Below are 24,530 nucleotides of genomic sequence, written 5' to 3' on the forward strand. Positions count from 1 at the left end.
AGAGGACGACTCTTCCAGCAGCGAGTCCATGTCATGGGGAGACATCATGGACTACGAAGATGAGATAAAGCAGAAAGACGAGAAGATCGTCAGACTGTCTGAGCTGCTGGGGGAGAATGGAAAAGTCCAGACAGAAGACCTCGATGCTGAGACTGAAACGCTGAGACAGCAGAATAAAAAACTTCAGGAGGAAAATGAAATGCTGAAGAAAGAGAAGCTCGATCTGGAGCTGCACATGAAGAGCATGCACACTAACAAAATGCTCACAGAGACGAGACTCAGAGAGCAAATCAAAAAACTGGAGAAGCAGAACGTGAAGCTGCAGACAGCAAATAAAGAGCTGCAGGACGCCAACAAAAAGCTGGCTCTGAGCGAAGCTGTCATCGAACACAGACTAACCAGGCTGAGAGAGGAGAAGCAGCACCAGGAACTGCAGAAAGACAATCAGCATCCTCCAGAAGCAAAAAGAGGAGATGGAAGTAAAAAACAGTCATGAAGGAGAACATGGATCAGGCATTAGCAAAAGTGAGAGAGGAGCAGCAGCTGCAAGACCAAAAGAAAGTCCAAGAAATTCAGAGGCTGAACCACGTCAACAACTCTCTGTCTGTGACGGTCTCCACCATCCAAGATCAGATGCTGGTTCAGGAGACTGAACACCAGCAGAAAGAGGAAGAGTGGAAGAATCAGCTGAACCATCTAGAGAAGCTCAAAGAGGAGATGGAATCTGAAAAGCGAGACTTGGAGGAAACAATGAAACAGTTTCTCGAGAAAGAGGAAGAAAACGCCAAAGAAGAAAAAAAGAAGAAAAAAAACCTTTTGGCCCCGTTTTTTCCAAAAGAAAAAAACATGAGTTGAAGGTGAAGGAGCCACTGGATGTTGTCTAGCTTCATCTGCCTTCCCCTTCTCCTCACCCTTCTTTCCTCCATCCTCCCTCTCACCCCTTTGAGCACTCCTCAAAGGGGTGAGAGTAAAAAAAAAAAAAAAAACCCCCCCCCAAAAAACATACTATTACATCCTTGAAGAATGTCGCATTTCAGGGTTTTCAGGTCTTGAAAATTTCTCAAAATGAGCTGAATTGAAATTATTTTCAAGTGATTCAGCTTGTAGGTGATCAAATGATCAATCTGAGGTGAATTTTTCACATTTTATCCCTTTTATAAAGCTCAACAGGTTGAAATCTCAGACTGTTTTTTTAAAAACTACTTTTAATACTGTGTTCTTCTATATATATCTATGTGGTATCACATCTGTGTGTGGTAAATATGGAGCTGTAAAAGACATTAGTTTTATGTTGAGAGTCAAAAAAAATAATCTGGCACAACAGTGAACTGCTTTTTAAGCACTGCAGTTTTTGTGCAATTAAGCATATAAAACATAATAATTAAGTTTTAGAGGTCCAGGTAGCTGTATTCAGTTAGCTTGAGATAAGAAGCTGCTTCCTGTAGCTTCATATTCACTGTACAGATAAGACAGTTCAAAAACTATCTGCTCAAAAAAGATTATCAACAATCAAAAAAAGCAACCCGTGGGTGTTCTCCAAAAATCAAATCCATTGTTTTACTTTGCCATCTTGATAGCCCAGTGGTTATGATTCATAATCATCTTAACCACCATCATAAACACATTGCCTAGAAAAATGATTCCTGAAGGTTTCCTTTTTAATAGCTTTTTAACACTGAATCATGATCAGTTTAACCCTTTGATGCACAGCGTGGGTCTGGAGATATCCATTTTCCATTGGATTTGAGTCGCTTTTGACTCGTGCATCAGAGGGTTAATTTTGGTGACAAGAATTTACAAAAAAAAAAGTACTTTTATTTTTTTAAAAAAGTATTCAACCCTTATGGAAGTTTTCCCTTTTAATTTAAAAAAAACATTAATTATATGATTAATTGGATTTGGCTTTTTTGACAAGAATTTACAAAAAAAGATGTTTTAATGTCAAAATAACAACAGATCTTTACAAAGTCATGTCACCTAATTAAAAATATAAAGTGTAAAGCAGGTGCTTACAAAAGTATCCACTTCCTTTAAAGTGACTCACCTAATTCAACACAGGTGCAGACAGTTGGTGCCGGTAGTCACATAGTTAGTGAAATGGAGATCATCTGAGTCGAGTGAACGAGTCACAAGTAATTTAAAGACCCCTGTATCTTGAATAACTAGTCACTGGTGAATCAGTACTCCTGACAGGAAGTACGTGAAGACAAAAGAACCCTCCATACAACTCAAGTTTCCGTATAGTCAAAGGATATGTGAAGAAAATATGAAAGTCATGGAATATTAGCTGGGCTGCACAGTGGCTAGGTAGTTAGCACTTTCATCTGGCGGCTAGAAGATCCCTGGTTTGCGTCCCTTCATTCCTGGGATGTTTCTGCATGGAGTTTGCATGTTCTCCCTGTGCATGCGTGAGTTTTCTCTGGCTTCCTCCCACAGTCCAAAAACATGCTGAGGTTAATTGGTAATTCTAAATTGTCCGTAGGTGTGAATGTGAGTGATTGTTTGTCTATATGTAGCTCTGTGACAGACTGGCGACCTGTCCAGGTGTTCCCTGCCTTCTCCTGAAGTCAGCTGGGATAGACTCCAGCACCCCGCAACCCTAATGAGGATTAAGTGGTGTATAGATAATGGATGAATGAATATTAACAGAGTACAGTTAAATCCAAAGAAATGGAAGGAAATGAGTGCATGCATAAATCTGCCTAAAGCAGACTATCCTCAGAAACCGGGAAACTGTACAAGACAGACACAAATGAAGCGAGCCACCAGGACTCCAGTGACTTCTCTAAAAGACTTCCAAGCTTTAGAGTCCGTCATGTGAGAGACTGTGCAGACACCTTTGTTCTTCAGCAGCCAAAGCTTTATGGGAGGGTGGCAAACAGAAAGCTACTGTTAAAAAAGCTCACAATGAATCTAGAGTTCACTAGAAGGCATGTGGGAGAATCTGAAGTCGACTGGAAGAAGGTTCTTGATCTGATCAAAACAAAACTGAGCCTCTCTGCCATCAGACTAGATGCTATGTTTGGCAGACACCAAACACACCACCCCCGTTAACAAACACGCAAGTCTACCAGTGACATGTCAGGTAGATGGTTAAATGAGGAGAACAGGGTGTATGATGACATCAACTGCAGCTTGAAACTGGGAGTTGGGTAAGACCTCAGAAGAGTTGTGTGGTGGCTTCTTTGTCCACATGGGTTCCTTACAAGAAAAAAGGGACGATAATAGGAGACCAAAGATGGACAGAAAAACTGGCTTCTGTGGGGGGAGCACAAACAAAGATTCTGAGCTTCATAAAGTTGTCTTTACTGGATAAAGCAGGCTGCCATTTTGAATTACTAACCGTAATCTTGCTTTATTACATCAAAAGAAATTCTAAATGTATTTTGGCAAATCACAGATTTATTTTTGCCTGCATCCTCCTCCCACTGACGTGTCTGGGTTTAAACTATGAAATGGCAGTAAGTTGAAATACTTCAGGTGATTTCGATCCTGGCCCCCCTATTTCCTCCTCACAACTTTACTTTCAAACTAATGCTTTTTCATCTCGTTTTAGATGTCTTGCTAATGACTCGAATAGTAAAATTGTTCCATGTTTCTTTAATAAAAGCAATCCATTTGGAATCTGAATTTGTGGCCATTTTTGATTTACTGTTTACAATCTAAAATTTAGTTTACAATCCAGTTTATGAAAACACAGCAAATTGTCATACACTTTAATAAGTACAGATAATATATACAGTATGTACATCATACCAACACATAACCAACTTTGTAACCACTACTGGATACCTTCATAGATTAGGAAGTATTTACAATGTGAATAAGACCATGTGTTGATTTTTTTTTTTTTTTTAATTATGATACGCAATAAATTCAAGTAGGCTTGCCTTGATACATACTAGTCTATGATCATGTTAAAAAGGTATGCACAAAACACTTCACATGTGCATTATGGTCAAAGACTTTGAAGAATACTTTTTTTTAATACACTAGTCAGTTGGGTGCCATGGGCTGGGGCAAAATGTCAGTCAGTATCAAACACAAACTTATACAAGTATACATTTCTGAGTCCACAAGACATGTTGTCTACCTGTGGGGATTATTAAAGTTCAGAACCATTGTTTTTTTTCAAAGCTTCATGTTTGGTCATCAGCCTTCAGTAGAGGCAAATGCTAGACCATGGACAATGTGCTGTAATGTGTCCTGCTGGTCTAAAGTGCACTCCACATCACAGATCTATCCTTTCTCCCATATATCCTGCCATTCTCGACTGTCAGCTATCTAATAAAGTAAAAATTCATCTTTAAAAAAAGCATTCACTGTGCCTGTTCTCATATTTACACTTAACAGTACATTTTGTTCAACCACTTAAAAATACATCTCAAAAACAGACACTGGGAATTCGCAACACTGAATATGCACTGTTCTGAAATACAGCAACCCCCCTGTCTTCTTAGTTTAGTCACCTTTATTACACTACTCTCCAGGGCTCCAGACCGCACCCAAAACGGTCGCATATCTGACCTTATATTTGAAGTGTGCTAGTTAGATTTTCAAGTGGTCACATTCGTGTGAGTGTTTGATGATCATTAGACTGTTTCGGTGTCACTAAGCGGGGCATGTAGTTACTGCGTTAGCCCCAGTGGTGAAAAGTATTAATTTCTTCTGTCAGTCTGTGCCAGCCTGATGTGTAAACCAAGCTGTTTTGCTGTTGTGTCTTCCAAAGATAAAGTGGTCACTAGCTAGTTATTGTAAAAACAAAATGAGGAAAGAGGAGGTGGAGAGGGAGACGCCTGCCTCAGACACACTTGACTGCAGATGCATGAAAGGACATATTGACTGAACCAGAGAAGGAAACAATGCAAGTCATTCAATTACAATGGCTAGCGTAGTAGTGGGGCTGGAAAATTCAATATATATTAATCACAACCATGATTTAGTTTCCCACCATTATATGAAAATGACTGCAGTATTTACACTATAAATGCGCTCTGCTCATAAAAAGCGGAGGGCACCTACATGTGCAGAAAACGGCGCATGTGGATAAAATCCTCAATCATCTTGGGCAAATTTGACAGTAGAACACCCTATTTCACTCTTTCCAAAGTTGAGCTCACACATCTATCAGAGTACACTGTTGCCACCTAGAAGCATCTACTGCAGCCCTCAATGCAAGGCCTTTAGGGGAACATTGGTCATTTTAGTGTCTATTGATAAGAAGATGTTTAGCAAAGTGAGATGTTATGCCAATGCCACGGTGGGAGGTGCAGTGCAATCAGCAAAAATAGAGTTAGTCTGGGGCCCTGTATCCCTTACAGCCATGGGGATGAGATCCGGAATGCACCTAACTTTAGGGACTGCACCCATGAAAGGAAAGAGAAGGAAAAAACACACCATGACCAAGAGTCTTCTCTTCATTGTGATTGCTGGTGGTTTATACACATCTCTGTTTTGCCCTAGCAGACAGCCGCAGCACTTTCCCTTCTGCCCTGCTTCTTCAGTAGTTGGATGCGATTGTGGACGTAAAACTTGATAGCCCTCCAGTCTCGCTGGTTGCTCACTAGCAGGGGGCAGAGTTCGAGGCAGCGCTCGCAGTCTGCCTTTGCAGGGACGCGCAGTTCCATGAGGTTTCTATTTAGGTGAGTCTCCACTGCTACACGCTCAGCCTCTGACCAGGGACGCTTCAGCACACCACGCTTCCCTGTGAGAGAGGGGTAAGAGTCCCAAAGTGGTAATGAGTGGAGGTAAAATACATAGAATCAGATTATTGAGAATGTTTGTCAGGTCACACGATTACTGACAGTTACCTGATTTTGGAGGAACAGATCTTTTTTTATGGACATTCGCTAAAGATGGGCCGACTGGGGGTGCAGGAACGGGTGCTCTCTTCTTCCGTGGAGGTCGGCCTGGCCCTTTCTTTTTCGGCACCACCTCTTGCTTCTCCTTAACGTCCTCTTTCTGTTCTTCTGCCTCTGAATCTTCCGAAAAGGAATCTGCTGAGTTGCCAGACATCACTGAATGAAAGAAACAGAGACGAGTTAATCCACATCAAATGGCTAACAACAAAGTCCACAATCTTTTGGGTTAGCAGTAGTCTGTTAGAGGAGCAACTGGGGACTGTAGACTGTTGTGCTTTAACATCCACAACTTACATTCTCTAGCAAATTTATTATGACAAAGTTTTTAACTGAAAAACTAGTTAGAATTTCCTCCTAAATGTAGCCATGACATGGTTTTGCGGAACATGCATGCACACAGTTTTGTTGTTCACAATCAAATGTGTTGATTTGTTTTCAACAATTAAATTATATACAGTGGTCCTTCATCTATCATTAGGCTTACGTTCCAGGACACCCCCCCCCCCCCCCCCCCCCAAATCGAACAAAAATCTGTGAAGTAGCGACCATATTTATCATATTATTTATATATATATATTTTAAGGCTTTATAAATCCTCCCCACACACTGCAGAACAACACTATGCACAGCGATCAGATGTCTATGTGGAATGGACAAGAGGAGATGCTGAATGCAGACAGAGGAGGCTGATGCTACGGTCGCTGAGCCAATAAGCATCCAGCGTTGTATGCTACTAATTTATGTCATTAAATATTCTTTTAATATGTATTAATTATTATCTTTTTATATTGTTTTCATCTTTTTAGGCTTGAAAATGCATATTTTACCACAAAAATAATTAAAATAATGTCACGATGCAGAGCCGGTCACTATGACTGAACTGTTGTGCTGCAATGCACCATGGGAGTTTGGGGTGATGGGGGGTTAAGTGTCATTATTGTGGTTTGTGTTAGTGTTGCAGTGTTAATAGTGGGTGTGTTTTATTGTGTTTTTGTGGTTTAGTCAGCCTAGTTAGTTTGGTTAAGTGTTATGTTGTCAGGACTGTGAGTGTGAAGTGTGGTGTGTTTGATGACTTCCTGCCACATGAGTAATAGCGCTACTCTCAGTGTGTCAAAATAAAAGCATCTGCCAGTTGCAGAGTGCATAAAAGGCAGGCACAATACTAAATATATAAAAATACATATATACCGCCAGAAACCCGCGATACCAAATGCAATTTCAAAATCCACGATACAGTGAGACTGCGAAAAGTGAACCGCGATATGGCGAGGGACCACTGTTGTTCCATTTCAAATATTTGTTAAGAGCCATCTTATTTTGTCCAACAATTATTAGCAGTTTAGTGAACAGGAACACTCCCCAGAATGTTCACGAGCATAAAAAGGCCCTTCCATATTTATACATTTATATCTAGTGATGCAAATTGTTTAATTATACGAGTTCATAATAGCCACACAAGAAATAAGTTATGTGGACTATTGGACAAAGTCTCTCCTGACTATGATTTTGTGCGTGTTTTTTATCATTTAATAAAACAATACAGACAATGCTGCGACTTCCAATACAAAACGGTACAAAGAATCATCGATTCATGCACTATATATCGACTCATGCTCACCACTTTCAACTGAAGAAAAAAAAAGTGTCCGATTCCTTACCGTCCAACTCAAGGCAGATGTGCTGCAGGCTCATCCCTCTGAAAAGGACACCCTCCCTCTCTCCATAGAGAACAACGCGGCCGACACGACCCATCAGTGCTGGATCTCGCATGATAGTGGAGCAGTTCTGGGTCACGTGGTACTCTCGCTCCAGGAAGTCCTCCAGCCGTTTGATAGCTCCACTCTGGCCCTCCCCCTCCTCTAGCAACAGCAGTTGGGTAAGGATGGCTACCTGCCGCCGCACTCGTGTTGCCGTCAGGGATCCAGGGTTCTTAGCCCCGCTGGCCCGGGCCAGGTTTCTCAAGAGGTCTGTGCCCCGGAGAGGGGTGGCAGGAGAGTGGTAGGGCCGGGAGAAGATGTAGGGGCTCTCGGGGTCCACACCCACATTGGGGCTGGTTCGAAGAAGCAGGTCCAGGCAAGACTCACAGTGAGGCGGGAGAATAAGAGGCTGGACGCGACCACGCTTGCCTAACACACCAGCTCGTGGAAGATGACAGAGGACCTGGCGCTCAAAGGAAGACAGGAGGCTTTCCATGCCAGATGGGGAACTGGTGCTGGAGTTGGTCTGGGGCGTGATTCGGTTGCGGTAGTCCTGGATAGTGAGCTTGGCCACCTCACATTCTCGATGGCGATTGTAGAGGATGAGCAGAGAGAGGCTGGAGTGGCAGAGCAGGCGCCAGGCCTCAGCAGAGTGAGGAGAACGGGTTAAAGAAAGGAAAGACGAATGCTGTTGGTGACGGAGGTAGAGGACCAAACAAGAAAGGGAAGAGAGTAGCGGAGACATGTGATGCCTGTGAGTGCTACAAACAGAAGAAAGAGAGGAAAAAATGCCTTTAAAATCCCCGTGAATCAACCAACATGTCATCTATCACAAGGTAATTGAGTAGAAAGTGCATCAGACACAGCAGAGCAAAACAAGACAACATTTCAACCACACCTTACAATCTCTCCATTCTTCTCCTCTGGAGCATCCTCTTCTCCTTCTCCACTCAGCTCCAGTTCTTCATCTGGATCAATGTCTGGCTCTGGTGTAGGAGGTGGAACCAGGTCTTCTTGATTTCTTAAGCTATCCACCTCTACCTTTTGCACTTCTTCATGCTTTTCCTTTTTCATCCTGCGACCCCTTTTGGGAGTAGGCGTGGAAGGTGGTGAGGGACTCTTTACCTGGGACACCATAGAAGGTGCTTGGAATTTTCTAGCAGGCAGTGGTAAGCTAGGCCCCTTCTTAGCGGCTGCAGGCTGAGCCGAAGCAGGTGGAGAAAGTGAAAGGGAGAAGGAGACGTTGCCTGTGCTGGAGCGAGTAGCTGGTGATTCCCTCTCCCTGGTGAAAAGAGAGGGCGGATTTGGGTTTGAGGCAGACGGCTGAGGGACAGCAAAGGAATGACTTTGAGCGGCAGAGGTGGGAGATGACATGGGGTGGGGGTGTGTGTTACTGCCATTTGATGAGCTGTGGAGGTGTGACATCTCCATGGCTGTTCTGACCTCCGGCTGGTTGGCGTGGTGCTTCTCCAGGTGGCGTGCTAGGGAACGGAAGTGGCGGCCACAGTATGGGCAGTGCTGTCGCCGGCTCACTGTGGCGCCACTGGAGCTGCCAATGTTTATATTGATGTTATTGTTTATGTTGGTGGTTGGGGGTGCCAGGGAACTTACTGGGGGCTGGGGCTGGGATCTAGTCGGGGGTGCAACAGGTGCTGGGCGGGAGAAGGAGGAGCATGGGCGTCCTGGTCCTCTGGAGGAGGTGGGCGCACCCCTCTTCTTTGAATTGACTGCTGGGGGCAATTTGCGCTTCTTGCGGCGGCGAAGCATTCGTCCCCGTATCTCCTCAATTTCCTCTTCTTCATCATCGTCGTCGTCGTCATCATCTTCTTCCTCTTCATCCTCCTCTCGGTCTGAATCACTAGGTTCAGAGTGTGTGAGTGGGGAGGATGAGGGCGATAATGACCAGGAGGGGGTCAGGTAATCAGAAACGGAGAGGGACAACGGGTGGGGGCCAGCCTCCTCCTCCTGGTTAGAGATTTGAAAACAAAACCAAACAAGTTATGCCAAAGTATTTCTGTATACAGACAATCTACTTTTTTATGACAGCTGAAGTTCAAGAATAAGGTTAGCAACATTTTCCTTAACTTGTCTATGGAAATAAGCCAGAGCTCATTGGTTCCAACTGAGGGAATGGTATACTATATAGTATAGTAATTGTTGCTTAAACTGGAGAACCATACATTAGTGCAGTTGACTGTCACCTCAGAGCAACGACGGTTTATTACACAAAGAACTTGAGGCTTGGCTAAAAGGACATTCCAGCATAATACCAGCATCTTTAACCTCTTTACCCCAATTACCCATCAGCTTAGTGGCTCACCATTGCATTCTCGCCCCAGTCTGTCAGGCTGTAGTCCACCGTGATCTCCTCTCCTTTGGCAATGTCTCGGATTGCTATGACAACCAGCCGCACCTGGGTCCCACAGTGGACTTCTCGAATTCGGCAGTTGGGCGGCGGATGAAACAGCACCGGTCCTCTAACACCACTTGCCCCCTCCTCCCCCAACTCTGGAACACTGGAAAACATAAATTGGTATTAACAACATGACTCTCCGAATCAAAAAAAAAAAGAATCTGGGCCAAGTGGTAGGAGGGGTTCTTGTTACCAGAGCTGAGTGGGATCCGGCAGGTAGTAGGGACTGCCAGGTGGAGGGAGGCGGTCTTCTGCACCCTCTGGATACTGGCCATTACCTGGGAGAGAGTGAACCGTTTAAATGTAGCACTTTATTGCCACCAAAAGGCCTTATGTTTGAAAGAAGGAAGGTGCAACAAGGCATAATTGTTTTTTTTAAAAGCATCAGAGTGGATAAATATACCAGAGGGCAGTACTACAAAGCAAGATTAATGGGTTTGTCATGTATGTTGAGCCTAAGGCCAGAGTTTTTCACTGTCATGAAGGTGGCTAAATCACCACGGTAACTTATGCTGCACAGATAACTTGCCGCAGAGGAGTTAATGTTCAGAGTTTCGGATTTACATCATCTATAAGAAGGACCATCATTTTACAAATTCTTTTAGTGACAATTCTTTATGAGCAGCATAGATCCTTAGTATAGGAAATATGTTATATTGCAATACTGTTGAGCTATAATTTCGTAATGTCACTGAGCGAAGCCATGCAGTAGCACAAACTGCACGCACCACATTACCATGGGAACCCACATGCATGAAGTTGGTGGTGCAGAAAACTGCAAAAATACATTTTTATGCTTGGTCCTGATTTACTAATAGAACAAATATCAGTAAACTGATTAGTTTATTTGTATTTATCACAGAGAACATTTACTCAATAACAGTAATTTCATTTTGATTTGGCTACAAACTAAAGTGATTTCCACATATCATTCATTATGGCACACAGTCCATTTTGTTTGGATAAAGAGTCACATAACACAGTAAAGATGCACAAAGCCAAGTGAAAAAAAACTATCAACAAAGAAAGTTGATGACCATGATTGGGGTTTTGGGTTTTGTTGAGCTAGCTTACACAAAAAAAGCATTGCATTGCAATCTGGTACACCACTCTAATGGCAATGTGTTTGTGTGTGTTTCTACATATACCAGGGCTGTAGCTGTGCTCCGACATGCTCTCCTCCTCCTCATCTTCTGTTACATACGCTCGGTCACACACCTTCACAGGTGTCCCCTTCCTTTTTCTCCCACACACGCGGCTGGAAAAACAAATCACAGCTTCATCAAGCATAATGACACACTCAGACAAAACAGTGCTTGAGACCTTCTTGCTGTAAATATTTTGATGGAGGCCAGCTGAAATGTGCTGAGCATGTACTATACCTACGGCAGAATAAAAATTACAACAAAAAAGGCAGGAACTTTTTTTCTGGGCATGGTGACAGCAATGATTAGTCTTCCTTTTTCCCTTCAATTTGTGTTTTTAATTTGGCAAACAACTAATACAAAGACTTTTTCAAACTTGTATTTCTGAATCCAGGACATACGCTTTTTGAGAGCTGCATCAATGAATAGATTGATAGCATCGCCAACTATTTTGATAATCAAGTAATTTGTAACTTTTTTGGGGGATATGAATATTTCCACGTTTCTTTCCTGAATATCATTGGGTTGTCAACCAACCAAGACATTTCATGATGTCACCTTGACCTCTGACAAACACTGATCCACATTTTTCACTATATTCTGACATTTCATAATTACTATTATATTACTTGACTGATCAACTTACCGTAGCCTAATACTACCCCTGGTTTTTCATCCTGTCTGTGTAGCTGGTAGACCAGGAGTACAATAGTCTCTAATTTGGTAGTAAGAAATAAAACAGCTGAGATGTGATCAAGAGCCAATCTACTGTAAACACGCAGTCAGTGTGGAGGCTTTGCTTGCAGCTTAGGGGTGTGACATTTATCAAATGGCTTATTTTACTGGAAATGACCCCATTCCTGTATTTCATTACGTCAGACTGTGTAAACGCAGTTAGAAAATACACACAACATACATCCCTAATCCACAGAGCCAGGTGAGAGCCAACTGTTTTGGAATGCATTTTGGTCGTGGTCAGCAACTTTGTTTACTCACCGCCGAATAAGCCACACATCACGATTTATACCAGCTAAGCAGACAAGAACTGATGAATGATTTCCACAGTGTTGACTTAAATGTTCATAGATCTGCAGTGCAAGAAATCAGTGACAGACACTATCGCTGAAAGAGATAACTGACGGAGCAGATGATACCTCCTGGCTGCATGCTAACATTAATGCTAAACGGTTAGCCTGTTAGCTTCCAGCAGCTAACGCTCATGCTTCTGAAACCAACAAAAAATGAAGACCTCCGAAAAATTGCAAAGCGAGCCGGAGGGAGGGAAAAGCAACCTCAGAGGCACAACAACTGCAGCCCACGGGCAAACTAAAAACCCCTTTACCTTCTCTGTTTTCTGCAAAATAGCGCCGGAGACATGCACGCGAATAAAGGCTTACAACTACACGGATGCGGGTTCTTGCATTTTCCTCACGAATTCCTGGTGAAAACAAGCGTTCGCGGAGACGACCTAGAGTCCCAATGCGCTCACTCACCCCCGTAGCGGCGGCGGTTTGCTCCCATCCCCGTCGCTGTCGAGGGTCGGTGGTTCCCGGTAGTCAAAAGGCGACCGTACATTCTCCGCCATTAGGACTGCCTTCCCTACCTCTCGTGCTCCGGTGTTGCACAACACGCATGTGCACAGCATCCTTTGGGGTTCTCTCGGTAAAATGGGGAGCACCCACCTCTACAACACGGAGACCTACAGGCTAACGGGGCTGCATGACAACTTTTATTTCTGGGCATAGATGGAAAGAGCAGCTATGTGGCGTCTCAGGGCGTTGTGACCTCTTATATATCCACACGGAGGCGCAATTAAATCTATGCGCTCAAATCTCAAATCTTCGTCAAATAAATTGCGTTGTAGACTATCAGGGTCATTCCAGAATTGGAGGACATTTTACATCCCACCCATCAAATTTTCAAATAATCCATGTACAAAATAATAAAGCATGCAGTTGTTGTGTAAATTTACTTGTCCTGAGACTAAATCTTAAAAAAAAAAAAAAAAAAAAAACTGGGAGAAAAGAATGTTTGAAAATATTATTAAAATACCAAATAAGTCTGGGGAGACCCCCCCCCCCCCGGACCAAATTGAATCTCAAATAAAACAGTTAAAATGAAATTTAAATCTCCTTTTTTTGGCATTGTTTTTTCCATTGATGTCTGTGGTAATTGTGGAAACATTTTGTAAATCAACAAAATACTTAAAATAATAATTATTATGCATGGACGTGTGTACCCCAACAACCCTATTAGCATAACATTTTTAGCTGGTAGAAGAAAACAGTGAATCACATGAAACGCTGGAATTAACATCATCAAACTGTTTTCCAAAAGAATGGGTAGAGCAAACATACACTAGCATTCCAAAGTTTGGGAAAAAATAAAAAATAAAAGTTTGGGATCACCCAGGCAGTTTCATGTTTTCCATGAAAACTCACACTTTTATTCATGCGCTAACATAATTGCACAAGGGTTTTCTAATCATCAATCAGCCTTTCAACACCATTAGCTAACATAATGTAGCATTAGAACACAGAAGCGCTGGTTGCTGGAAATGTTCCTCTGTAATCCTATGTAGATATTCCATTAAAAATCAGCCGTTTCCAGCTAGAATGGTCATTTACCACATTAACAATGTTTAGACTGGAGTTTTGATTCATTTATTATTATCTTCATTGAAAAAATGCTTTTATTTCAAAAATAAGGACATTTCTAAATGATCCCAAACTTTTGAACAGTAGTGCGTGTCCTCACTTCCATTTTTCATATTTTCATAACATTGTCAGCTTTATCGAATGTCTCACTCTACCTCATGTTATCAGGATAAGACAAATTCATTTTACTTTTCTCTTGACTTCTTCTATCAGTAAGTTTGTCCTGTTGGTCAGCAGTAACAGCTAGCTAAATATCTAGCTTCTACTCTGAGAAAAAGCTAACATTAGCATGCATTAGCAACCCTGTTACTGTGATTAGAGTAGGGTTAGCAAACAACACATAAAACATGGATTAAAAATGGTACCATTGATGTGTAAGCTGAGCCAATCAAGCCTATTATTGGTGAATATGTAGCAGAAAATTGCAAAAGAGAGAGAGGCTTATTTTTCAAAAATTTTGAAGCCCAAATGTCCTCCAGTTTTGAAATGACCCATTTGACTCCTGCCCATGGTTGCTGACAGTACTTTTAAGTAGGGATGCAACAAACAACTTAATTATCGATTAATTTAACGATTGATCGATTAGTTGTTTTGTCTTACAAATGTCAGAAATGGTGAAAAATGTCGATCAATTTTGACAAATATCACAGAAGAGCAAAGAAACCAGAAATTATTCATATTTCAGAAGCTGGAATCACATCAAAAGTCGACTGTCAAAACAGCTTATATTTTTCTAAATAGTTGTCACCTGATCAATTTATTGGTGCAGCTCTTAGCAGAGATTATATCCAGGACGTAGCTGAGTAAAACTGACCCCTAAAGTAAGCAAATAAGTTCCATCACTTACATTTTTTTCTGTGTGAAGGCAAAGGGACGGTTTATAATTTCACAAAATTTTTTTTCATATTCTCACAACACCAAATAAAAATAACAATTTATATGCAATTGAATGTTTCCCTGTGGGCAAATGTTGCATTTACATGTTACACTACACTCTAGGCCAGGTATGCACAACTTTCATTTGCTTGGGGGCTACTTTTGAAAAATGACAGAATGCTACGGGGCAGTTTAAGAACATACAATAATATTTATCTGATGAAATTAATAAATGTTAAGGCATTGATTAAACCTCTAAAAACTCTTTTCTGTATCAAATCGACATGTTTAAGAGTTGCTTCCATTAAAAGAATCCCCTCATGACTGAGATGGAACTTTACATCGCTGATTCCTCCAGAATGTACGGACCTGTCATATCCCTGCCCTACTCTGCTCTCACCCATCTGTCATTTATGGCAGATCAAGCATACCAGCTAACGTACGATTGCTTCAACATTTTAAAACTACTCTACACTCCACAATGGTAAGTTGGGGTATTGTTGTTATTCAGCAATACATGTTAGAAGAAGACTGGGCTTGGGATCTTTCTGCATGGAGCTTGCATGTTCTCCCTGTACGTGTGGGTTTCCTTTGGGTCCTACAGCTTCCTCCCACATTCCAAAAACATGCAGAGGTTAATTGGTGATTCTAAATTGTCTTTAGGTATGAATGTGAGTATGATTGTTTGTCTCTATATGTAGCCCTGTGATAGACTGGTGATGTGTCCAGGGTGTCCCCTGTCTTTGCCCTAAGTCAGCTGGGATAGACTCCAGCCCCCTGAAAACTACAGAGGATTAAGTGGTATATAGATAGTGGATGGATGGATGGATGGATGGATGGATGGATGGATGTTAGAAGAAGAGTGATAAAGATAGCCTTATCCTGTAATTTGACAGTTTTGGTTTCTCTGGTTTGTCATGTATAGCACCCTGGCCATTTGAATCTGTGTTTCTGAGACTGTCATGTGTACATTCCATTTTTAAGGTGGAAATACTCAGCCATCATGTGCGCCACTTGTTGTATGTCAGTCATCTTTCAGTGTGCATGTGTCCCCATGTATGCAGCCTAATACAGTCGCTACATTTCAGAATCAGAATCAGAATCAGAATGAGTTTTATTGCCATTGTTCTTGAGGTTCACAAACGAGGAATTTGACTCGGTGCAATGCTGCTACATTAAACATTTAACAAATAGTAGAGATAAAAATAAAGATAAAAATAAAGATAAAGATAAAGTAAATACTATAATAAAAGCTAACATCTACTATAATAAAAACTAACATCTAAGTACACTGTACAACAAAAAAGTGACTAAGTGAATAAAGTGACCAGTAGCAGCAGGTGGTGGGGGCCACCACGTAGTGCAAATATTGTAGTGGCGTCTTAGTTAATTTCATTGTTTGACTGTTTCTTGTTAGTAATTTTCTTTAAGATGTTCTCTGTCCAACATGTTGGTGGTGAGAATTTTGGTCTTTTTTTTGCTGTAGAATTTGTTCGCTTCACTTCTTGAGTTAATATTCAAAAATGTGCAATAACTTAGTGCTATAATTACATATCTCTGTGCAATAACAAGCTATTTATTATCTCTGTGCAATAACACATGATTTGATACACTGTTTACTTACACTTTTATTTTCTTAGGAAAACAATCTTACACTTATGCTTATACTGTTTCTACTTATGTTTAGATTTTAAGGTCATAGTTTCTGTATTTGTGTTTATATTTTTATGGTATATTTTTCTATTTATGTTTATATTTTTAGGTCATCTTTTTGTACTTATGTTTAGATTTTTTGGTCATAATTTTGTACTTAAGTATATATTTTTAGGACATATTTTTCTACTTATGTTTATTTTTTTAGGTCTTAATTTTGTACTTATGTTTAGATTTTTAGAATACATTTTTCTACTTATGTTTATCTATATGTTTTGTACTGTTTGTATTTCTGACTTTGAATGGGAATAACTGTAACATAAACAATTTTCCAAATATTTCTGATTCTATTTCTAATATGTCTTCTAGAATACACACTATAGCAACATGTGAACGGGGTGAAAAAAATTTTAAAAAATTCTCAGTAGGGGCTCATTTTCTTTGAAATTCTTTTCCAATTGACCAAGTAATAGCCAAGGGACATTATTGAGCATTTAATATTTAAACAAAAAGTCAATTCAATTGCAACCAGTCATCCTGTCCCTTCAGCTGAAAAACATCCCCACAGCATGATGCTGCCACCACCATGCTTCACTGTTGGGATTGTATTGACCAAGTGATAGCCAGTGCCTGGTTTTCTCCACACATACTGCTTAGAATTGAGGCCAGAAAGTTCTATCTTGGTCTCATCAGACCAGAGAATCTTATTTTTCTCATAGTTTGGGAGTCCTTCGTGTGTTTTTTGGCAAACTCTATGCGGGCTTTCTTGTGTCTTGCACTGAGGAGAGGCTTCCATCCATAAAACCCCAACTGGTGGAGGGCTGCATTGATGGTTGACTTTCTAGAACTTTCTTCCATCTCCCCACTGCATCTCTGGAGCTCAGCCACAGTGATCTTTGGGTTCTCCTTGACCTCTGTCACCAAGACTCTTCTCCCCCGATTGCCCAGTTTGGCTGGACAGTCAGCTCTAGGAAGAGTTCTGGTCGTCCCAACCATCTTCCCTTTAAGGATTATGGAGGCCATTGTGCTCTGTGGAACCTTAAGTGCAGCAGAAACTCTTTTGTAACCTTGGCCAGATCTGTGCCGTGCCACAATTCTGTCTCAGAGCTCTTCAGGCAGTTCTTTCGACCTCATGATTCTCATTTGCTCTGACCTGCACTGTGAGCTGTAAGGTCTTATATAGATAGATGTGTGCCTTTCCCATTTAAGTCCAATCAATATAATTAAACACAGCTGAACTCCAATAAAGGTGTAGAACCACCTCAAGGAGGATCAGAGTAAATGGACAGCACCTGAGTTAAATATGCAAGTGTCACAGCAAAGGGTCTGAATACTTGCGAGCATGTGAAATTTCAGTTTTTCTTTTTTAATAAATCTACAAAAATGTCTACAATTCTGTGTTTTTCGGTCACTATGGGTTACTGTGTATACATTAATTAGGAAAAAATTTAATGAGTTTAGCAAATGGCTGCAATATAATGAGTGAAAAATTTAAGGGGGTCTGAATACTTTTCGTACCCACTGTACTGTATTCACCCAACTGAGAATCTGTTTTATTCATAGAGAATTGCCAGAAAAAGTATTTGTAAAAGGGAGACGCTTCCTACAACTTAAATCAGAGACTCTGAAGCAGGTTCATAACACCAGTGCAATGTTTCCTGTTTGGCTATTACAAAGCAGGCAATTGTTTTTTTGGGAGGAGGTATGGGACATGGCATTACAGAATTCTCCCACAGATTTCTATTGAGGATTCCTGAAGGAGTGAGTCTTTCCCTATAACATCTCTGGAATGACTTAATCGAAAGTGCACCAGCCCACTCCTACTACCTCGTTAACAGACCACAATACGTGAGCCTCCATGGCTGTGCGTCTGATGAGGTGTTCAGCAGCACGGGAGCATCACAGGAGATAGTGCTTACTCCTTATTGTTCATCCCGTACACGTCAGACTTCACACACAACACTGCTAGTTGATATCCCCAGAAGTTCTCTGATGACACAGCCATAGTTGGACATAAATCAAAGGGTAATGACAAGAGTACAGGGAGGTCATCAAGGACTTTGCCGACTGGTGTGAGCTGAGTTATCTCCACTTAAACACCAGCAAGATAAAAAAAAAAAAAAAAAAAGATGCTCACTGACTTCCACAGTAGATAGTTCCATATTACGCTGGGGGACATCCAGGGATTGGACAACAGAATGGTGGGAGGGTACAAGTAGCTGAGCATTCACCTCAGAAACACACTGGACTGGTCACACAACGCAGACGTCCTGTGTAAGAAGGATCAAAGTTGTCTTCATTTGCTGAATGATCTCAGGTCCTTTGGAGTGTACAGGACACTGTTGAAGACCTTTTATGACGCTATGGATGCATCTGCAATCTTTTATGCAGTGGTCTGATGCAGATGTGGAAGGACCAGTAGGAACAGGAGTGGACTCAACAAGCTGGTCAGGAGGTCCAGCTCTGTCCTAGACTGCCTTCTAGACTCCATGGAGGAGGTGGGTGAGAGGAGGATGTTAGCCAAGCTGACATCCATCATGGACAACGCCTCTCACCCCCTGCATGAGACTGTGGGGGCCTTAAGCAGCTCCTTTCTCAATAGACTGCTACACCTATAGTAAAAGAAGGAATGGTACTGCAGGATCAGGTGACTGTACCTGTGCAACATCATGTAACACTGTTTTTTTCTCTTCAGTGCAACAGCGTCATTCAACAGTTTTTTGACTTCACAGTTTTTCAGTGCACCAACATTCTTTAAGACATTTCCTTTTTTTCTTTATTGATCTTTCAGTGTGACATCATTGATCACTTTTTTCTTCATTTAGCTCTCCATGTACAACAAGAAGATATAATAGTGTTTCTCTCTGTAGCTCTTGCAGTAACACTGGTACTCTCTCCCCATAAGCACCTGTTGCCCTGTAAATTTAAGGAAACAGTGTCCTACAATTTCTTTTACATTGTCCATGAAGTTCCATTTGTACATGTTTATATGTACACACACCATGCCACAACTGTACATATCCATATGCATATCTATCATGATATTTCTATACATTCAAATTTTGTACATAGTCCTTATACCTTTATTTTTATCCCTATTGCTCTTAAGTACCTCGTGTTTTTTTTTTTTTTTTTAGATATGTGACGATAGGCACTGGTTTGTCTGTCTGTCTGTTCACGACATTACTCAAAAATAAATTAACGGATTTGAATAAAATTTTCAGGGAAGGTCAGAAATGGCACAAGGACCAAGTGATTAGATTTTGGCAGTGATGCGGCTTAATAGTCTGGATCCACGGATTTGTTAAAGATTTCTGCATCATTGCATGATAGCAGCACAGCGTCACTGTAACCATGACAAGTGAACGCTAAGTCAGCTGCCTGCTGACAGTCGCATGATTGCAATCCAGAAAAAAATCCACCGCTGTGGGCTTATCGGGACATATCCGTCGAAGGAACAATTGATTAAATTGTGGGGGTGTTTCCGAGTCCCATCAATTCCTGCCACTCGCTACATATTTAGGTCACGTGACTCGGTATCCGTACATAACATACACTTGCATAACACACACCTGTGCTAAGCGCAAGGTCATTTTGTTTGTGGGTAAATCTATGCTGCTGTGATTTCTGATCAATAACTAATAAACAAATGCTGCATTTCTGACAATGGCACATAGGGGAATGAACAGCCTTGGTGGAGTACTGCGCTCTCTGAGTGCTTTTCTTGTTTTTTGTCTGCTGTAACGTGAATTTTCCCAGTGTGGATCAATGAAGTTTATCTTAATATTATCTCTATTTTCTAAGTATGCATCAATTTACACAACTCTTTCCAGGAAACATCACAGGGCAATATGAAAACATTAGAGACTGTAATGTAATATTTTTTGGGTATGATGTGCTAAAAGTAAGAGATGATATAATTATGGCAAATGCTATTAGACTGAAGACCAGAAGTACAACATATGTACTCAAAACATAATGGTGTAAACTTAAGGTATTATAACTTCTAACATATATTGGAATAATATGCATGAAATCAATCACAAAATAATAAGAGTAAAATGTGGAGCAAAAAGTCTGAACATGTCTGGGCATGTTCTCTGTAAAAGATGACCTAATGATAACTTAATGCACATCTTCTGTAAAGTGATCTAGGGGTGAAATATGATAACCTGATGTCATGATCTGACCAATAGATTTAGAAAGGTATAATGGTGTAAAAACTGCCACTCTTACAATACGCCCTATAGGCGCAGAAAAATCGTCAACTCTCACAGCATAAAAGACGATGCACGGCTCAGTATCTTCAGTTCTTCTTGGGGTGTAACCACTGCTAAGAATTACTCCTGGATTTTTTGTAGACAAATAAATCCTGCTACAGCGTGGAGCAACAAATAAAGAAAGTAAATCGATGTCAACAAAAACAAGGGTTATGACTGGGTTTTAATTTTCAGTACACATCAAGTTATTCATCACAGACATAACGGAAAGCATGGTATTTACACATTCACCATACCTGGAAGTTGCAGTGCATTCAGTCACTGGGTGTAATGCTGTGTCAAGCATGTGACTGTTCAATACTTTTGGCCACAAACATCCCTTCTGAAAATTATCTATATGTATGTATGTCTAATACAGTGGTTCTCAAACCATTTTCTGGCTTCCAGGGATGAGCGTGACAGCAGAAGCTTGACAACCGCTGGTCTCGTGTAGCCGGACATTCAAGTATAATATCAGGAGAGAACTTGGTGACCAGAGCAACAAAACATGACACTTCATCATCACAGACTGTGTCAAACCCTAAACAAGACCGACATTCAGTCAGGACAACATGAAATGTGATTTAGAGTTATCTAAGTTAGATATGTTAATAAAATTTAAAGTCAGTTTAAAGCTATGAAACCTATGCCAATGTTTACACATTCAGCTGCACATCAGTCACAGTATATGAGTCGTGTTTTTTTGGCTATTTTCTAGCAGTTAGTAGAGTTTTCAGTGTTATGAACAACAGAGAATTAGTCATCAAAGGTGAAATCACTTAAATAAAATAATTTACTCACGGAATACAAAAAAGACATTTTCAAACAGCCTAACTCAGCCACTGCACATAGCAAACCAACCTTTATACAAGTCAAAAGCTTGCGCTCACATTTGTGTCAAAGAAAGCAGCAACTGTGGCAAACTAGAGGTCATTCTAGCACATGCGGTAAAAATACCAATATCTGAGAGGAGACGTTGACTTGGCTAGGTTAAAAGCTGTGATTTTAGTTAGGCAGTGTATTTCTTAAAGCTAAAGTGTTCACAGGGTATATTCCTTTATATACTTACTCAGGAATATGTAAAAGGGAAAGCTGGCTGTTAGTGTTAAATGAGTTCATTTGTTGATGTCGATGCATTAGACAAAGGAATTTAGATCTCTTCTGTTCCTTCCCTCTCCCGGTGTAAGACGTGGAGAGTCTGCGCAGCATGATCAGCCCAGTGGATTAGCTCCAGCAGCACTCGGTAGGTCCACATTTTGAGCCCAAATAATCCTCCAGTGCCGTCAACTTCCTACACAGAACAGAGCGAGTTAGCAAATGCCTCTTATTAAACACACACCAAACAAAGGTGTGTTGAGTGGGCTAGGATAAAATATGAAAAACAACTGAATGAATACTTTCACACTGGGTTAAATTAATTGGTAAATACCAATTTTTTTGCTCACTTTAGAGACCTCAGATGGACTGTACACACTGACAAATGATCACCTTTTAAATTTGCTATGCAACATACAGTATAAACAAGTTAGCTAACAGCGGCATAATGTATATTTAGCAGACACAGAGTAACACTAGTGTATTTTTGGAGTCCCGTTTTTGTCCATGTGATGAATCTAAATCCACTAGTTTTACCTCTATTTTGGTCTCTTTGATCTGTTGTTAAAATTAAAATATTGACAAGTGCAGCTTTGAACTCAGTCACAGGATTATCTAGGATATCTACGAGATTTAAGTTAATGATCTGAATCCTTATTCCAACATTAGTCACATTCACAAAGAGGTATTATTTTTGTGACACACCCACCCTTGCTGCTGATTTTCCCTTCAACAATACTGTTATCTAGACAATAGAGGGCTGGCCGGGAAATAGCCTACTATGTGGGGTGCTTTCGTGCTCCATGTCTGCATCAGATTTGATGTAAATTTGCTAAATCTTGTTATACAATCCCAATAATTGCATATAACTTCAATATGTAGATCTGCAACACTCTGAATGTTGCTGTAGCAAGGAATTGTGGGACAGCATCATCAACTTTACACTCATAAAGAGTGGACCAATGTATCCTATGCCCAAAAGATGAAAAACGAAGTATGAAAGTATCTTTCTTGAGCATTTTCAGAATTCCTGGGCAGCCTGGGTTTCTACAGTAGCCTAGAACAGACAAGGGAGGATGAGGCAAGTGGTGTTCAGTTGACCATTAGAGGCCACTAAATCCTACACATTGGTTGTTTGAAACAAAAACAATAAGGAAAATGAACTGTTAAAAAAAAAAAAAAAAACAGATAATCACATTCAGCTATTTGATCCCATACAAAACACTAATAAGCCAGATACTTTGCAAAAACCAAGGAGATAACAGAGAAAATCAGCAAAAACTTTAGGCTTGTTGGGTAATTTATTTGAATTTTTTTACATAAGTGTGTTGTTTGACAATATACCGAGGTATATACAGGTGCAGTAAAAAAAAAAAAAAAAGAATATATAAGGTTATTTTTTTGTCATATATTCTATACTTATTAGATGTACAGTGAAATATATCAAGCTTTTCTAATTTTGACTACTATGGCTAGTCTCAAGCAAGCATAAGTTATGGCAACTGGACTAACCTCGTGTGAGTCGAAAACGTTTCACCTCTCATCCAAGAGGCTTCTTCAGTTCTGAAAGCCTGGTGGGGAGTACCAGATATTTATCCACCAGGAGGGTGGTGGCAAAAACAAGTGGACAAAGACCCGAAACCTGTTGTCCTTAACACAGCTGACTATCACTCAAAGGTCAGCAGCCTCCTATGTGACTCAGCAACTTATGAGACCCTAAAACGAGACCCCACCAACACCTACAAACTCAAAGTGGTTAACTGCCTGCAAAAACTGGAGAAAGGTCAGATCATCGACCGGGCCCTGTACTACAAACTCTATCCAGGCGATGCTATCCCTTGCATATACGGGCTGCCAAAAATTCACAAAGAGGGCGCCCCTCTGAGACCAATTGTAAGCAGCATTAACTCTGTGACGTACAACATTGCTAAGTATCTTGCCACCATCCTTTCCCATAAGGAACTCGATGTACTTTACAAACAAGGTCAGGAAAATCAGCTTAGACCCTGAGGAAACTATGGTTTCATATGATGTGACTTCGCTTTTTACTTGCATTCCCACTGGAGATGCAATACAGACAGTAAAGAGAAAACTGCTGCTTGACAACTCTCTGTCTGAGAGGACCAACCTCTCCCCCGAACAGGTGTGTGACCTCCTTAACCTTTGCCTCAGCACCACTTATTTCCAGTACAACAACGGTTTCTACAGGCAAAAACACGGCTGTGCCATGGGATCCCCTGTATCCCCAATTGTAGCTAACCTGTACATGGAAGAAATGGAGATTGTGGCACTGAGAACATTCAGTGGCCACTCCCCGAGGCACTGGTTCAGATATGTGGATGACACATGGGTCACCATCAGGAAGGGTGAGGTCGAACCTTTCACAGAACACCTCAACTCGGTGGATAAAAACATCAAGTTCACAAGAGAGGATGTCCAAGACAACTGTCTGGCGTTTCTGGATTGCGTGGTACGCATTGAAACCAATGGGGAACTCAACATTGGGGTCTACAGAAAACCCACTCACACAGACCAGTACCTCCTGTTTGATTCACACCACCCACTACAACACAAGTTGGGGGTGATCCGTACCTTAAAGCACAGAGCACAGAACATCCCATCAGAAGCGGATGGAAAAAGAAGGGAACACAAACATATTCACTCTGCTCTTCAAACTTGCGTCTATGCAAACTGGGCTTTTATCAAAAGAGCAAAAAGCGCAGGGAGGATAAGAAAGACGAGGACCACAAAAAGAGAAACAACATTGTCATCCCCTATGTGGCAGGAATTTCAGAGAAACTCAGGAGGATCTTTAACACCCACCAGATCCCAGTACACTTCAAGCCCAGCTACACTCTGAGGCAAAAGCTGGTC

General features: G+C 41.1%; 1 protein-coding gene across 1 annotated transcript; it reads right to left on the reverse strand.

Annotated features, from left to right (window-relative positions):
* Positions 1–3,702: 3,702 nt before the first annotated feature.
* Positions 3,703–12,892, reverse strand: LOC111587503 (uncharacterized). Its single transcript, XM_023297482.3, has 8 exons — positions 12,610–12,892; positions 11,120–11,229; positions 10,165–10,249; positions 9,879–10,074; positions 8,457–9,523; positions 7,520–8,319; positions 5,811–6,017; positions 3,703–5,704 (listed from the first exon to the last, which is right to left on the reverse strand). The coding sequence occupies exons 1-8, from the start codon at positions 12,759–12,761 to the stop codon at positions 5,460–5,462; spliced, it is 2,862 nt and encodes a 953-aa protein (XP_023153250.1). The 5' UTR covers positions 12,762–12,892; the 3' UTR covers positions 3,703–5,459.
* Between the last annotated feature and the right edge of the window lie 11,638 nt (positions 12,893–24,530).

Source organism: Amphiprion ocellaris, chromosome 23 (genome assembly GCF_022539595.1).
Source record: "Amphiprion ocellaris isolate individual 3 ecotype Okinawa chromosome 23, ASM2253959v1, whole genome shotgun sequence".
NCBI classification, from domain to species: domain Eukaryota; kingdom Metazoa; phylum Chordata; class Actinopteri; family Pomacentridae; genus Amphiprion; species Amphiprion ocellaris.